The sequence below is a fragment of the Leguminivora glycinivorella genome, chromosome 4 (genome assembly GCF_023078275.1).
Source record: "Leguminivora glycinivorella isolate SPB_JAAS2020 chromosome 4, LegGlyc_1.1, whole genome shotgun sequence".
In the NCBI taxonomy this organism is placed as follows: domain Eukaryota; kingdom Metazoa; phylum Arthropoda; class Insecta; order Lepidoptera; family Tortricidae; genus Leguminivora; species Leguminivora glycinivorella.
The window spans coordinates 743,633-762,148 of record NC_062974.1 but is presented as its reverse complement, the minus strand read 5'-3'; the positions used below and the strand labels follow the sequence as shown (position 1 = coordinate 762,148).

At 38.6% G+C, this 18,516-nt stretch overlaps 1 protein-coding gene across 1 annotated transcript; it reads right to left on the bottom strand.

The window, feature by feature from the left end:
- Positions 1-70: 70 nt before the first annotated feature.
- Positions 71-17,791, bottom strand: LOC125225141 (leucine-rich PPR motif-containing protein, mitochondrial-like). The gene is given in 22 exon segments (XM_048128714.1): positions 71-435; positions 855-1,141; positions 2,077-2,258; positions 2,260-2,297; positions 3,396-3,550; positions 3,553-3,614; positions 5,050-5,163; positions 5,285-5,303; positions 5,467-5,722; positions 7,008-7,166; positions 8,415-8,590; positions 9,064-9,279; positions 10,043-10,255; positions 10,677-10,788; positions 11,357-11,458; positions 12,769-12,975; positions 13,468-13,480; positions 13,877-14,110; positions 15,568-15,677; positions 16,327-16,483; positions 17,176-17,508; positions 17,586-17,791. Coding segments are annotated over 21 exon segments (3,159 nt in total). The 5' UTR covers positions 17,714-17,791; the 3' UTR covers positions 71-435; positions 855-968.
- Positions 17,792-18,516: the final 725 nt, after the last annotated feature.

Below are 18,516 nucleotides of genomic sequence, written 5' to 3'. Positions count from 1 at the left end.
ACGTCGCGCTTACTTCACCCGACGTATAAAAATTTGTCATTACATAGACAATTAGACACTGCAATTCACAACTTAATAATTGTAAAACTCAAAAACTAGCAAGCACATGTATTATCAATGTTTTTTATATACTCCATACTCTTTAATTTCGTCATTAACCTTTTCACCGCCAAGTACATGCCAGCGGCCGCGTACAGATGTAGAAAGTGCGAAAAGGGTTTCCTTCGTAGATTCCCGGAAACGATCGTATTTGTCATGCTGGTTCAGTCAACGTAAGTACATCTTGTACTGAGACTGACTGAAATAGCATGACACGTTCGTACGTTTCTGTAACAATATGAAGGCAAATCTTTTCGCATTACATCTGTACTCGCGGCCCATTCAGTGGTGACGATCTTCGCGGCGTAATACAACTCAATGTCGGCTGCCTGCGACCTTTGTTAATGTGGCTAAGAATAAGACGGCATTTTGTGAACATCAAAGGAGTGATCCTTCTGTGTACTATTCTGTGAAATCTGTGATATCATGTCAATGGCGGCGAAGTTAAACCATAAATTAAATATAACAAGATCATATGGGATTGAATACATTAAAACGACCTGCCTAAATAAAAAGCAATCTTACATTGCCACCACACATAGATGGCGCTTTTCACAAAAAAATGCCTTGTTGCCACCGATTATTTGTAGATAGGCATTTTAGTGTCAATGCCGAGCCGTAAATCTATGTCAAAAGTGACACTTATCGCCATCTACAAGTATAATCGAAAGCTAAAACATTTTTTTTTAGTGGCGCCATCTATGTGTGGTGGAGTGTTCTGAAGCGCGTTCAACTCAATGTCGGCTGCCTGCGACCTTTGTTAATGTGGCTAAGAATAAGACGGCATTTTGTGAACATAAAAGGAGTGATCCTTCTGTGTACTATAATTCTGTGAATCATGTCAATGGCGGCGAAGTTAAACTCAAATTCTACTGACTAGCTTCTTGTCTATCAAGTAACATTGATAATTGATCCGGTACATTGACTTTGTTAGCTTTGAGTAGAGCATAGAGACTTCTAATAAACTTCTGTGATGGTCTCACGTCGGATTCTTGCATTTTCTCCCATAGGGCTAGCGCTGAACGCCAGTCGTCTTGACGTTCTGAAAGAAGTTTATATGTCTGAATTTTATTATATTCTAAACGGTGCTCATGAGAATATCGAGTAATTTTAACCGTTTCTGAGGCCAAAAGAAAAAGGTTTATATGACATTTTAGTCTATAATGGGATCAGGAATACGCGGTAAAGTTGTGCGGGTACAAAACAATCAGGCATAGCGTGTACGCATATGTTTTCTCATGACATGAGTGAATCCCTCGCAGCGACGTAGAAAAGCGTCGGAATGAAAATTATCTTCTTTGTGAACGTCATGTAGACGTCAGCTGCCGCTCTGTTGGGGGATAGAAAAACAGCCACAATAGTCTTTGAACCTAGATTTTCCTTGCAAAAAGAACAAAATACTTACGATGAACGCTCAAAATCAGCTCGTAAACTTCGTCAAAGTCAATTCTTCTTGTATCCTTCGCGTATTCAGCTATAATATGTAAGGCGTGTGGTTTTTTTTACCCGACTACGGAAACGCAAAAGGAGGGTTATGATTTTGACCGGTATGTATGTGGGTATGTATTTTCATCAGCGAATCGTTCACACCGGCATAAAAGAGCGTTAGGAGAAAACTTACTTGCTTTGTCATAGTGTACGTAAGCTGCCACTCCGTTGGGAGATAGACAAACTGCCATAAGCCAAGATTTCTCTTCGTAAAACCTAGGGAAATACTTACGATGGACGCTCAAAATCAGCTCATAAACTTCATCCAAGTCAATTCTCCTTGTATCCTTCGCACATTCAGCTATAGTATGTAACGCGTGCGGTTTCTTCTCATCTGCAAATCCTTCGCAGCGACGTAGAAGAGCTTTAGGATGAAACTGACCTTCTTTGTCATAGTGAACGTAAGCTGCCACTCCGTTAGGGGATAGAAAAACAGTCATAATTGTCTTTGAACCTAGATTTTCTTTGCAAAAAGAACAAAATACTTACGATGAACGCTCAAAATCAGCTCATAAACTTCATCCAAGTCGATTCTCCTTGTATCCTTCGCACATTCGGCTATAGTATGTAAGGCGTGCGGTTTCTTCTCGTCGGCAAATCGCTCGCAGCGGCGGAGGAGAGCGTCTGGGTGGAACTTTACGTTGGGATCGAGGAACATTTTGCGGAGGGTTTTTGTAGTTCACTTCGGCTAGGGCTGCGATTAGAGTTAGCTGAAAGAAAAATAGTAATGGTTGTTTAAATAAAAAATCCTATAACCAAGGACGAGGGAACAGACAGACAAAGTCCATAAAAAAAGCGTACCCCTGAAATGTATGGGCCTTTTATGCTTAAAACTAGATGGCGCTGTTTCGCAGCCTGGAAGTGGCCAAAATCATATTTTCGCCAAATATTTTTGCGTGTTTTTTTTATAAGAACAAATGACATGCTTTTTCAATATCACAATACATACACATTTTGAAAAAAAAAAAATGTAGGCATCATCAGTGGAGTTATGATAGTATTTAAATTTTATTAGGTGGCGCAAAAAAATAAAAACTAAATCTAAATCGGTTCATCCCTTCGGGAGCTACGATGCCACAGACATACACGTAAAACTTATAACACCCCGTAGTTTTTGCGTCGGGGGTAAAAAGAATGTAACCAAGCGGTTTAATTAAAGTTGTAACGAGAAAGACATGAGCTCTGTGCATGCTATTCACGAAGACATATTGATTCGTTTTTTTTAACCGGGCTATCCGCGCTGTCTATCCCTTCCGCATCTGGCCCTTAATCCAGCCACCTAGCGAGTCTCTCAAGATGTTGGTCGAGACTCTTCGCTATGAGACCGTTCGCTGAAACGACTATCGGGACGGTGATAGAATGAACATCCCACATGGCGGTTATCTCGTGAGCCAAGTCTACCTTAAGTATTATTTACCTGGACATCGCTAGCTCCATGATTCCTCTTATTGATATCAAAGACATATATAACTCCGTATAGACAGATAAAGTCTAAGAAAAAAACGTACCTCAGTACCATACAGAAAAAGGTATGGTGACCTAGATGGCATTACACCTTTGGGGTACGCTCAGCAGTCAGCTAGATGGCGCTAATATTAATATTTGACATTTTAACACAAATCAAGCTAACAATACGGGCCAAATTGTCAAAACTGAGGTGCAAAAGTTTTAACCCGGGACCGCGGCGTAGCAGGCAGGGTCACTACCGACCCATGTGACCGAGCATGTGGCAGTCTGTGCACTGTGATTACACATTTTACTTCGACAGTAACTCTCTATAATACTCGATCCTCTTTGGTATTATTTACCTGGACGTCGCTAGCTCCATGGATCCTCTTGTTGATATTAAGTACAGTATGAGCGAGTTTGTTCGCCCAGCCCCCACTGTTCGCGTTAAATAGGAATCTGTCTTCGCTACCATCGCTTATAGATTCTAATATTTTGCATAGAAGTTCGTGTTTAGTGGGGTCTTGTTATACTTTTGGGCGAGGTTGCTGAATTCAGCGACGGCTTCGCGGAGATCGTCTCTGTAAAGAAAAAAAAAAAGAAAATATGAGTGATGTTGGTGTTTGTGTTTGACTCACCGGTCTGGCTCAGTCAGTAGTGACCCTGCCTGCTGTGCCGCGGTCCTGGGTTCGAATCCCGGAAAGGGCATCTATTTGTGTGATGAGCACAGATATTTGTTCCTGAGTCATGGATGTTTTCTATGTATATAAGTATGTATTTATCTATTTAAGTATGTATATCGTCGCTTAGCACCCATATTACAAGCTTTGCTTATATTTAATTTTATTTGCTGTGTAAGATGTCCCCAATTTTTTTTTTTATGTCATAATAGCATATGTTACGGCCATACCTAAAACGCATATCAACTGTCGGTGGCGCGTGACCACATCCCCGGCTGCGCTGCCCTACCACGAGTCAACCTACGTCACAGTACGTCACATGCATCATCATCGCGCCATCTCACCGTCCGCCAATGACATGCATGTACGCGATATGTCGTCATCGCCAACCAATGGTGTCGCGGCTCGTCATCTCTTCGAGCCCCAATGAAGATCGGCGATGACATTCACTTTCGCTTTCTCACCTTTGCTACCACGTAGCATATACCTAACTTCTACTTTCCTCATTTCATGTAAATTTTAATTAAGTAAAAAATATGTAAAAAATCCCGGATTAAATCAATTAATATGAAGAACCCGCTGCCTTCGTCATTTCATCAACCTGCCATCCACATCAGCGCAAATCCTGGCCATCGGCCCCAACGTATGTCTATACGCGCAGACAGTATATTATGATACAAGTGCGGAAAAAAGGAAGCTCGAAACGAGTTGCGATAAACTAAACTAAAATACGACCAAAGTGGATATATTATTATGTTACATAAGATGTATAATATAATAAAATTGTTACCAAAATTTGACACTAAAGTAAAAATTCGCATCGGTGTCGGCGTTGCTTCGGGATACCATCGTTATCGCGCGAGTTCAATAAAAATGCTCCTCGTTACGGAGTGAAACATGTCGAGCGATCTTCGACAATTTAACGTAAATTACCCGATTCTACATGTTTAGTAGTAATTGTAGTAGTAGTAGTAGTACTTTATTGTGTACAACAGTTTATATACAAATATCTGGGCAACCGTACAATGTGTCGCCAGTTTAATATACAACATCGAGCGAAAGAATTCTCAGCCTTAACAACACAACTACTCCACACGAGATGGCGCGCATTTCGCCACAAAAACTCAAATAGTGTATTTTCTATTCGTTTTAGCCTTGACCTGTGTCGCTTTGTAGGAATAGAGATACAAAGGCGAGCTTATTAGGGATGACCACGACTACTCTGACAAGAGTATACGACTAAGAAGAAGAGATTAGGGATCTCTTCCAGCTAACCTTGGCGTTATATCGTCATACTATTTTTTAATCTTCCTGACACTTGTATTCATCAACTTACCTGTTAAGATGCCACCTGACAACAGGTCCTAGCATGGCGTTAGTCGGCTGGCAGTACCGCAGTCGCGATAGCAGGTCTAGCATGCGTTTGACATCTTCAAGTACTACATAAGGACTATCTTTTGAAAAGGTATTATTTTTACACTGTTCTCATAGTTAGTGATTGACTTACCTGTTAAGATGCCATCTGACGACAGGTCCTAGCATGGCGTTAGTCGGCTGGCAGTGCGTTGGACGCAGTCGCGTCGAGCAGGTCTCGAGTTCATGCGTTCGTCTGACATCTTCGCTATTTATTTACTACATCTATGTATCCTACATCGAATCATTATCATCATTTGCGAATAAATGTTTTGATAATTATTATATATCCAAACGGTGAGTAACACCATATGACAGTTGTACAAATATCTAGTGAAACTAAAAAAAAAAACAGTTGTTAATAAACAACCGTTTCCGTACCTCTTCTTACTCTGTTCCTCTATAACATTAAAAGCCTTTTCGACCTGTTTTCTACAGACCCACATGGTCGCAAAGTCGATGACCTTGAACTCGTCCAAGGTGAAGTTGGGGGACGACTTGTTAAGGTCAGCTAAAGCTAGCTCGGCTAGTTCTAACTCGCCGGATTTGACGTGAAGGTCGAATATGCTGGCTTTCATACCAGCTGAAAGGAATATCTGGAAATGGTAACATAGGGTAAAATTTATATACATGTATCATGATCACGGAAAACTGAAGAAAGCGAGTGGCCCATAGAGGAATAAGTAAGGGGCGTGAAAACGGATTCCCGGCCTCGTATCCCTTTTTTCGGCCGTATATACCCACTTGGCCGGAAATCCTCATTTTCCCGGCCTCTGATGTAATGTAATATTTTATTATTATTTATTCATAATAATTAACATAGCATGACAGGTAAACCAAAGCACTGCACAGTGTGGGATCAGACTTCATTTTTGACCATGGTCTGTTTATAGTAAAAACCGGTAGCCTAGACCAAAACAATGCTACGACTAAAACTCCCGAATGTCAAATATGACTAGTTTACGAGATTATTTTTTGAAATTTAGGGCAAATGTACCCGAAAATTGACTAAAACTCAAAATATCCTGAGAACGGTATCGATTATCAAAAAACACTTTTAAGAGAACTTATAGAACTACCAATATACTATCGTATGAAATAATCAGCACGGTCCTAACATCATTCATATCGGTATTAGAACCAAATTAGTCATTTTCGATTTTGATTTTTTTTCGAATCGAAATTAGTTCCGTCGTAAATTAGCCCGTTTCTTTATGGATTTTTGCGCGTTGCCACTGAAAGGTGATTAGCTTCCCTATATGCCATAATTATTGCATTAGGCAATTCCATAGGATCTAGAAATTATGGTGTGCTTAATTACTCTATAGGGATTTTATATGGGACGTTTAACACGTTATTAGTTTGGACAGACCAACGAGTGTGAATGCGAGCCGTGGTAACGCTGAAAGCGAACGCAGCCGACGCGCGCGAAGGAGGGTAGATCGCGCGCTGTCTACGCAACTTTGACATCCACCCGCCATCTTCAGCATAGTATAATAAAGAGTACTATCCCGCTGAAAGTACCGCCCACCCGTATTCGGTTACCTCACAGTTATCGCCTGTCAAAAACGCGAACAGTCGACCTGTCACATCTCACTCATACAAGTATAGTACGCGTTCACCTACACGAGCTTAGACAGTGTGCTAGGAACGCGCCTCTTTCATATATTTGATCGCCAGTGTCCGAGTTGCAGGGCAATCATGGTCGCGCGATAAACGATAAAACATCGGGCCGTCCCTATCGCACTATTTGCAAGTGCGATGGGGACGGCCAGATGTTTTATCATTTATCGCTCGACCATACTTGCCTGCCTGGACACAAATCAAAAAGGTAATCACGTTCTATATTCCGGTCAATATAATTCTAAGTAAGGAACTTACCCCCTCTTTCTGGCATTTATCTATAATCTCCCTAGCTGCGCTCAAGTTGCCTTCTTTACAATACTGTTGTAATAACCGCCGTAACACGCCTCGTGTGTTCATGCCTTTAGCTTCTAACTCGTTGAGGTGAGCTTTTAGAGCTTCCTCGTCCATGTGTTTCTGAAATAAAATAAGTTAAAATGATGAAAAAAAAAACATTTGTTTCTAGCATATACTTATACAAGGTGCTCGCGAGGAACCAATATAACTTTAACGGCATATTCTTGGTCACATTTTAAGACTAAAATGTCATATAAACTTTTCTAGATTTCGTCTAGTTTCAGAGTTATTGCCAATTTAAAAAAAACATTTCCGTATTGTTACTCAACAGAAAAGGTTTCTTAACGGCGCTGATGCGCAATTGTGGAGCATAGTCTCACAGTAGTCATTGATAGATGTCAAAATGTGACAAGAAAAACTTCCAAATAATTTGGTTTTTAGGAAAAATAAATGAAGGAACTCATTTTAATTGCCAACTTTATGGATAAAAAATATTTATTATGTGAAAATACGTCCCAAAAAGTAAAAAAAAAAAATATTTTTTTGCGAAAAATTTTAAAATTCATATAACATTTTTTCTTTCTTTTGGCCTCAGAAACGCGTGGTTCAAGTTATATGGGTTCCTCGCGAGCACCTTGTATAGAGTCAAACAAATCTTAGCACTAAAATGGCATCGTCTTTAAGCAAAATAGTACCCCACAATGACTTCAAGGCTCATTGTGTTATTTGTGTGAAAACTGTTTTTTGGCCATAACTTTTTTTTAATTAGTTTAAAACTAGCTTTTGTCCACTCGCGTTAGAAAGAGAAAAAGTAGCCTGATGTCACTCTCCATCCCTTCATCTATCTCCACTTAAAAAATCACGTCAATTCGTCGCTCCGTATTGCCGTGAAAGACGGACAAACAAACAGACACACACCACACACTTTCCCATTTATAATATTATAGTATGGATGTACAGTGCTTTGGTTTCAACTGTAATGCTGTATTATGTTTTCAATTTAAAAAAATCTGTTTAGTCTGTGTAATAGGGTAACTTACTGGATGTGGTAACTGGTGAGCAAATAGTTCCCCTTCATCGATCATTCTCTCATCCGTGATCGCTATAATCGCATCTCTATACTGGCTGGCTGTCTCCTCTTTAACAGGATTCAGATATGTGTGTGTGTGTGTGTGTAATAAGGTAACTTACCGGATGTGGTAACTGGTGAGCAAATAGTTCCCCTTCATCGATCATTCTCTCATCCGTGATCGCTATAATCGCTTCTCTAAACTGGCTGGCTGTCTCCTCTTTAACAGATTCAGGTATGTGTGCGTGCGTGTGTGTGTGTGTGTGTGTGTGTGTACTTAATAAGGTAAGGTAACTTACCGGATGTGGTAACTGGTGAGCAAATAGTTCCCCTTCATCGATCATTCTCTCATCCGTGATCGCTATAATCGCTTCTCGAAACTGGCTGGCTGTCTCTTCTTTAACAGATTCAGGTATGTGTGTAAGACAGTAGTCGGCAGCTGAAGTGGATATCCTTAGTGGAGTTTTCTTAATTCCTAAAAATAAAATAAATAATTATATCAAAAGGCTCTTTCAAAGGGTCTTAGCTTACTTTTAGATCCTGTTTCTGTTTTGTTACTAGAAATACCATAAAATACACCATGAATATATAAATCATAACTTTTAATATACACATAAATAAATGTCAAACAAGAAGGATAAATTAACCAAGACTTCAGAGACTGAGGCTTAGACCTATCAAAGACTGAAATCGAACCAGCATGCATTCGCGACAAATGCCTAGGCCGCTCGGCCACCCGACCACGTTCGAAAGTGCATTTTCAAACCTTATAACGCTTATAAGAGTAATAAGTATGAAATATTTAAGTTATATCAGGAATTTTATTCAGTAGAACTATTTTTTTATATTATAATACTGAACTGTCACTACACACATGAAAAAAGCGCCTTTGACAATCATCCTTTATCTAGACTTTACATACAATACCCCTAGTTAATTAAAAAAAACGAACCTTAACAAAAGTGAAAGCATCACTAAACTCGTTTTTCTTCTTCATAAAAGTGCACAAAAATCGTCCCGTCCAGTCCTTACTCTTATCCAAGGCGTTTTGTACACCGTCCTCTAGAATGTGGAGACAGGACTTTAGATCCAAGCTCATGTGGTAACCCTTTATGAGGGGTTTGATGATCTTGTCCATGTCCACTTTGCCTTTGAAGAGTTCGCCTGGAAAATGTGTTGTGGATTAAAGTGTTAAGGATTGTTTGAATGAGGTTAGGGTGGGGTTGAAATGGGGTTTTGACTGGGGTTGAAAACTCAAATTCACTAACATATCTTGCTAGCCATTTAGGCATGGCTAGGCAACTTGATTTGTATTTAAGAAATATCCCATCGTTGGAATTAATACTGTTGTGGTTGAAACCCTACCACTTTGAAACTTTTACATCAGATTTTGAGCGGAGAATCTTGCAAACAACATAATGACGACAGGTGAAAAAGTCTCATTAAATGAGTAATTATTAAATAAATTTTGATACATTTTAGACCGTAATTACCTTTTTGATCGTGATCATGATGCAGCAACTGTCGAAATATCGGGAGCTGACAAAAATCAAAAAGGTAATCACGGTCTATATCCCGTTCAATATAAGTCTAATGAAAATAACCGTGAATCATTCAAAACACTTATTATAACTAGGGTTGAAATTATAAATTGAAATAGATATCATACACGAAAGAAAAAACGACAAGGCCCACTGGTGGCCGAGCCGGGAATCGAACCCAGCTTACGCGGCTAACATCTTTACCACTAGACCACCCGCCCGCCCGCCGCCGCCGCCGCCGTAGGGTTGAAATCTTAAAACACCTTATGAACTATCTCACTTGCCTAGTTCATGAAATTGCAGCTGTTCTGAGTGGAGTTGAGATGAGATTCTACGTGGGGTTGAAATGCGATTCTACATAGGGTTGAAGTCTTAAAATCACTTACATATCTCGCTAGCAGCTCTGACTTGCCCCGTATTCAACAGATGCTCCATCATAGGAGTCAGCACAGTAGTAACTGATACTCCAGCGTCTTGGAACTTTTTCATCAGATTCTGAGCGGAGGTGAAACTGACGTAGGGTAGAGTGTAGGTTGAAATTGTCTCGTAGTCGGGTTTCACGTCCATTTCAACCATTTTTGATAAGGTATTCATTATGCCTGAAATTATTTGACATTAAAAATATTATGGAGATGATGTTACAGAAATTATGTGATATTTAAGTAAACAGGTTTATTATAGAAAATCCCATGAAGGCGTAGGCAGAGCACATATCCGAAAATATGACAGAAAACGAAACTGTGGGTATCTACAATTTTATCCCACAGTCGCTTTTTACGACACCCACGTATCAATAAATAAGGACTTTTCATCTGGACACACTAAACATTTAAAAAAAAATTGAGCCAGTTTAGTAATACATTTGAAAAAGCATTTTCATTATCGAAATGCGGCACCTTCTTTCATTTCATTACAGTTTTTACAATACAAATGTAAGTGTAAAAAATGTAAGTTAATTTAATTTAATTATAGTTTTTACAAAACAAAATTACAAGTCTAGATCTGTTTTTGAAAACGTACCTTTTTCGCCCGTGTTCTTAGATGTACGGAGCAATATCGGCCAGAAGTAGTGTGGTCGTAGCGGCAATCCATGCTTCTTCATGCGGTCGAACAGATCCAGGGCCAGCACAGCCTGGGGATTAGAATACTTAAAGATTTATGGTAGAACTGGATTACATACAAAAAAATAAAGTTTGTTGGTTAGATGGGGTGATCAAACTGTCTTTTCAATATAAAAAAGTGTGTGTTATCTTTTGTTCCAGACTTGCAAAGTCTATCAAGCACTTCTCGGGAAGTTTATAATGATACCAAAAAGTCAACACGTTTTTGTTTTCCCAGCTAAGAATACCTTTGGCTACCAGGGTCATAACAATTTACAACTTGTAAATTATCTACCGCTTGTAATAGATAACTTGTTACGCTTCGATAATTACGATAATTATCCGATAATTATCAGTAGATTTAGTAGGAAACTTACTTGTTAAAAAAAAATATTTTTTGTCATTTAAGCCAACTCCTCCATCTCCATTCTGTTATTATCAATTGATAATTATCCTCCTTTTATTATCGACGATAATTTCATGATTATCGTGATAATTGTCCTTTTGAACCCTGTTACTTTCCCACAAAGTGACTTGCAATAGTTACAATACCAAAAAAAAACACAAAGTGAACAGTAACAAAACGTTAAAGCTATATACCTTGCCTTGCTGAAGAGCGCATTCTGCAGCATTTTGTATGGCTATAGGATTTTGTCCGGACGACATCAGCTGTTCCGTCACTATGCTTAATACTGCTGATGGCTGGAAAACAACATTTTTATTTATTTCACACGTTGCTGTTCCCGATGGTTCAATGATAAATCTGTTCTCTAAGGGCTTAGATGGTTCAATGCAACACTTATTTCAGTGATTAGCCGCGTAAGCTGAAGACCCGGGTTCGATTCCCGGCTCGGCCACCAGTGGGCCCTGTCGTTTTTTCTTTCGTGTAGTAAAATGTTTATAATTTATTTCATCAAACTGAGGTTCCCTAGTTGTCAATATCCACAGTAAAATCTAGCGTCTCGCGAGCGTAGCGTCGAGCCAACTGTATGGAAAAAGACGCTGCGTTGACGTCGCGCCGACGCGGCGTCAGGCAATGCCCTGCCACCCCTTATCAGTTTTAAAATTAATGTGTAAGTATACTAGGTATCACAGACCTATCATTTCGCTTACGCTTAAAGGCTGCTGAAGTGTTCGAAAGAGAAGCTGTCACGTATATAAACATCCCATGAGTGCAAAAGAGGCAGACTACAAATAAAAAAGCGTGACCATTTTGTACCTCGACATCGGCCACTAGCAGCCAATTTAAGTTTAAAGGATTATTAGGATTTTTCCCTACTTCTCCTTCCTCGTTCCCTTAATGCTGAGGATCGCGACCACAAGTAGCGTGTCTCCATTGAACGCGGTCATAGGCCATGTGGACTGCACGGTATAGGCTGCCGCCAGTCGACTTCTTCACACAGTTTGAAGAAATGAGAAAAGTCTGTACAGTGGGCAATTTCTGTTCCGATCAAACAGTTAGATAAGCAAATTATTCACGTTTTCATATACCATTTCTAAATTTGATTGTCGTGGTGACACTTGAAATTGTTCATTTTGGTCTCACTTTCGATATTTGGCAGTTCTTCTTTGTCATCCTACTTCTATGGTCGGTACTAGGTGGATATTATAGAATTCAACGTCGACTTAGACACTTACTGCTAACTTTCCCTGTGACAAATACATATGTAAATCCGTATAGACAGCTAAAGTCTAAGAAAAAAACGTACCTCAAAACCATACAGAAAAAAGGTACGGTAAACTAGATGGCGATACACTTTTGGGGGACGCTCAGCTAGATGGCGCTAATATTAATATTTGACATTTTAACACATATATATCAAGCTAAGAATATGGACCAAATTATCAAAACTGAAGTTCAAAAGTTTTAAGCTTGTGTCGAGAGATGACTCTGTATGCACTGTGATTACACATTTCACTTTTTTATTATTTTTATTTTTTATTTTATTGACAGTAACTTTCTATAATACTCGACTCTCTTTGCCTATGAGTAGGTATATCAAAGTACTTACAATACCAGCTTTAACACAGTCTCTAACCAAACTCCGTCCGTGCAATCCTTGGTCATCCTTCGGTCCAAAGGACGGTAGCGGAAGACATTTGTAAATGTCTAAAGCTGCTAGAGGATGGTTCTGGTATACTAGCATCGTGCAGACGCTTTGCATGTATGGGGATATTGATGGAGTCTTTAAAGTTGCTTCTGGTAGGTAGCGGAGAACCTGCAAATACAAAAAAATGTAAATACCCCGCTACGCGAGAGATGCGTTCCAAGGTAAATCGCGTAAACCGAATTTCGCGTATATCGGGGTCACTTGAATAAGGTACCAAATTTAGAATCAACCCAAAAATCCATACTAATATTATAAATGGGAAAGTGTATGTGTGTTTGTTTGTCCTTCTTTAACACTTTCGAAACGACAAAACATTTTCGACATACGCCCATGACGGATTCTACGACGTGATTTTTGGTAAGTGTTAACGATTGACGTGATTTTTTAAGTGGAGATAGTTGAAGGGATGGAGAGTGACATAGGCTTTTTTTGTCTCTTTCTAACACCCCACTTCGCTAAAATGGGGGGTGGAATTTTGTATGGAGCATGCCGAATATTTGGATTTAACGCGAGCGAAGCCGCGGGAAAAAGCTAGTAGTTTATATTTTAGTTCAAAAATTACAATCAATTCGCTTTTTTAAAGAAACTTTAGCATTTTACATTTGGAACTAACCTAACCACAAAATTAAAATTTTGTAACAACCCCCGACCGCGACATAGTAGACCGATTTTCATGAAACATGGCTAAGGACACTCCCGACTAACTGAGCTTTCAACTAATTCAGATTTCAAACAAAAAAAAACTTAATCAAAATCGGTTCATCCGTTCGGGAGCTACGATGCCACAGACAGACGGACATGTCAAACTTATGACACCCCGTCGTTTTTGCGTCGGGGTCTGTCAAAAAATCGCAATGAAAAATATTTCATACCTTCGATGACTTTTCATACGTAGGTTTACTGCATTTTTGTTTAAACACGCTTACTTTTTAAAAAATGTATCAATATAAACTCATGCCGAAGCGCCATGTTGCGGCGGCCATGTTTCGTTGACCAATTTATATCATACATTAAATTATATATATTTATCATCTTCCCATTCGCCAAGGTCTTCACAATCTCCATGATATGGGTCTCCTCAAACTGCTGCCCGTTCTGCTGAGCCACCTCCATCTCCTTCAGTAGCAGCTCTCCGTTCTTGTTGAACGCTAGCGCTCGAGCTATGGATGTGTGGGTGTCGACTGTGTGCTCGAATTTGAGGGACTTCATCATTGTTAGGATTTCTTTTACGTTTTCGTAGTTTCTGTAGATAAGTAATACAATACTAAGTAATATGAATATGACAATGTTAGATCAATGCATGCTGTAAAAAAAGTATATTATATACATCTATAGAGGAAATTACAGCATAATCGAAATCTTTAGACCACATAAATACAGAGAAATCTTTAGAACGCATTTTTGATACTATAAAATTGTTTTAACCAGTTTTGAGGTGAACATATCAAAATTCTGTGCCTGTGTGGTGACGGGTTAAGAATTTCACCACCCCCTTTCTTCCCGTGGGCACACCTCGGACACTAGCGATCAAATATATGAAAGAGGCGCGTTCCTAGCACACAGTCTAAGCTCGTGTAGGTGAACGCGTACTATGCTTGTATGAGTGAAATGAAATGAAATGAAATGAAATGAAATGAAATGAAATGAAATGAAATGAAATGAAATATTTATTTTCCAAGTAGGCATATTACAATGCGCTTATGAACGTCAAATAAAACTACGCCGGCTCTAACCCTACGCCTCAGCCTCGAGAAGATTTCAGTCCCCCCTCAGTTGGAGGAGGGTATCCACTATGGGACCGGCAAGAAACTCGGCGGGCCACAGTGACATATGACAGGTCGACTGTTCGCGTTTTTGACAGACGGTAACTGTGAGGTAACCGAGAGGGGGTGGGCGGCACTTTTAGCGGGGAGCGTGAGTGGCCATACTGTACGATAGTACTCTTTATTATACTGTGCCGTGGGAGAAGGCGACTATGGGATATGGGTTAAATTGTGGCGTAGGCGAGAGGCTGGCAACCTGTCACTGCAATGTCACAGTTTCGTTTTCTTTCAACCCCTTATTTGCCAAGAGTGGCACTGAAGCTTTAGTAGTTTCATGTGTTCTGCCTACCCCTTTATGGGATACAGGCGTGATTGTATGTATGTATGTATGTATATCAAAATTCTCCAGCCTTAGCCTATGAACTGAGAGACAGACAATTTGTAGGTAAATTTTTCGCTTTTTCACTTCTATCTCGGAAACTATCCGACCATAAAACATAACCATGATACAAAATTTAAATAAAAAAAAACCCGCAACACAAAAAAAAACTCCCATACCAGATATTTAATAAAGTGTGCTTATAACGACAACATAAAATAAATAATAATAAATATTATAGGACATTCTTACACAGATTGACTGAGCCCCACGGTAAGCTCAAGAAGGCTTGTGTTATGACAACGATATATATATATATAATATATATAAATACTTATATATACATAGAAAACATCCATGACTCAGGAACAAATATCTGTGCTCATATCACAAATAAATGCCCTTACCGGGATTCGAACTCGGGACCGCGGCGCAGCAGGCAGGGTCACTACCGACTGCGCCAGACCGGTCGTTAAATATAACAGTGACAATTGTTTAACTTTTGGCTTAAGTATTCCAATTTACTGTTCTTTCGCTTATTATAAATAATAAACTTACTCAGCTTTCCCCTGGCACAATATAAGGGAGTTGAAAACACTCTCCGTGGCCGGCAAGCCTTGGCTCTTCATGTTTGCTAACACTTCAGTGGCTTGGTTAATGTCTCCCACCTGAAATTATAAATACACAATAGAATTTAAATAAATGCGTGCAAAGGGTAGTTACTAGGGATGTACCGACTATTGATTTGGCTGACTAGGCCGACTACCGACTAGTCGGCGCTTGGGTGGCAATTTTGGAAAATGTATATAAATATTGTCATGGACCTTTGAACTTGTAAAAAATCTTGAAAAGCGCGTTTGAAGGACCAAAATAGACATTCAAAATGTGAATTTAGTTGAAAATTATGTTTTGGCTGACTAGCCGACTAGCTTCGATGACTTTATGAACAACATTCTTTTTAACCTTTTGAACATCAGATGGTAACGAAATTTAGTCATACTCAAATAGCAGGCAATTGTAGTTATTTAGGTGAAATTGAACTTTATGGATTCCCACATTATTAATTATTATTAAAGCCCTTTTTATTCATAAACTATTTTTTTCCCTTTAAATTTCCTTCTTGTTTTTCTTTAGTTATGAACCCCTTTCAGGGTGTAGGCCTCGGATTCCCACATAAATCCCTATTATCCCCATTAGCAAAACAAACTTTGCATGGTATTGCTGGCAGTGAGTTGTATTGATTGCTTTTATCCCCATATTTGTAAAAATGTTTGTAAATCATTGAACTAAACTTAAATGAAAAATAATCAATTTTACCTCTCCAAGTGCTTTCAGTATTAAATCATAGGTGGTATTATTCGGTATCACCGGGGCCATGGAGCCGATGAAGGTGCTTGCTTGGACGCTCTTGCTGTTGGCTATGTATACACGGAGCAGTTCATTGTAGTGATCCACCAAGAATTTGGTGTGTGGTCTGAAAATTTTAGTGATAATTTTAAATCTGGTACAGTGTTAGTTTAGAAGTCAGTTCAATTAGTACAAGTTATTTTGATTCTGATACTTAATAAGATATTAGTAACACTGCAATAAATAGTATATGAGAATATAGAGATGTATTTTACTATCTTGTTGCACAAATGATGCTTCCACATAATTTTGATGATTTTATCCTCGTCCTGCCCACCATATACAGTTTGAGCCATTGAAATTTGAACCAAATTATTGAATAAATCATGTAATCAGTATAATCATACTTTTATTATTAAATTTAAATGGGACTTAATTGCGTAAAACTTACAAAGCCCCATTATAATTTAATAATATGAGTGAAGATCGTGTTAGTTTAAATCAATATAATCATACTTTGTATCACAATATAGGTAAAACATAAAAATAGGTATTTTTTGTCTATCCAGGCTTTAAATTTATAAGTACCAAAAAATTGAATATGTCCTTTTTATATCACATAGGACAGTACAAGGTTATACGGTAACCTTTTGTCATTTTAGTTATTATTATTTGTAAGTATAAAGATCTCAAGAAGTAAGTAAACATTCAATAAATATGAACTATCTAAAAAGCTTTAAGGATTTTTTCATGCAATGCAATTTTTACAGTCCTAAAATCCAGACCAGAAAGTACATCATAATAGGAAGCAGTTCTTACTTGATTGTTGCCCAGATCTCCTCCGCTAGTGCTAACCTAGTCGCGGCCGTCTCATCAGGCAGCAACTCAGTACAACACTGCAGAAGTAAAAGCCCCTGCCTTTTACTCGAGAAATTAAACTCTTTCACCTTCCCAATCACTCTCACTAAATCATTTTTATACACTCTGTTCTTCTGATGAATGTCCGAAGACAGCCCAGCTATCATTTTCTCCAGGAACTCATCAGAAGACCCCAATATTTGTGATGATACAGAATTTACTTTGTCTCCAGTGCCAGCCCCTACATCTTTCGCAGTGTTGACAACTTTAGCTATTACTGTAGTATCATTAGACCTGTAAATTACGTCAAAAATTAGCAACAAACTTAGTTTAATATCTGTTAATTATAAAAAATATAATGAAAACATAACCTTGCTTTGCTAAAGTTGCATTGGCAAGAACATTGTGAGGGCAAACGTTTTTCGTGAAGCAAATACTTTCTAAATAAAAGTGCTCTCGAGGAGACACTGGTAAATTTAAAACAATTCCTGGTGAACATTTTTAAGTTATAAAATTTTCAATCCCTAAAATCGAAATCAAAATTGAACATCTGATCTGACATAACATCTGTCAAACCGCTCCAACCATAAACAAACTAAACGAAGTGTTAATGTGTACCGTTCCAAAACGACTCTTATGGCAATCATTAACTGTTAATACCATACTTACACTTAACAAGAATGTAAATAATATTAGTCTCTTAAAGTTCTTTATCACGTTTTATCATTTGGAAATCAAGAAATGTACCTAAAACATTACCAAAATAATAGGATCGTTTCTTACAATGGCAACAATTCTACATGTTTATGGTTTTATTTCTCTATGTTGTCACAATTGTCTGATGCAACTTCAAGTCGTTGCGCGTAACGCATTTCCAAACACGTGGCGCTAGTGTTCTATCCATTCCACAGAATTATAATTAAACCAGAATGAGTTGTTAGGCCAAAAAGTGTGTCCACATGAGAGGTTAAAGTTGGGGCTGGTGTCCCTCTCGCACTTATTACCACTATCAAAATCATTTGAATGACGTCATCACTGTCATCATTTGGGGATACCAGTCAATATTCAAAGTTACTACCAAATCTACTAATACCCAATTAAAGGTTTTTAATAATTGCGCAATTGTTTGGTTTTATGGCTTCATAATAATGACTTACCAATTCGTTACAAGGTATTAATACCCTTGCCTCGATATAATACGAAAATAATTTAAGAAGTTTATAAACTTAGTTATCATACAGATAAAAATACTACTACTATAGTAATTTTTTAACACTGGTCACACGTGCGAGAGGGACACCA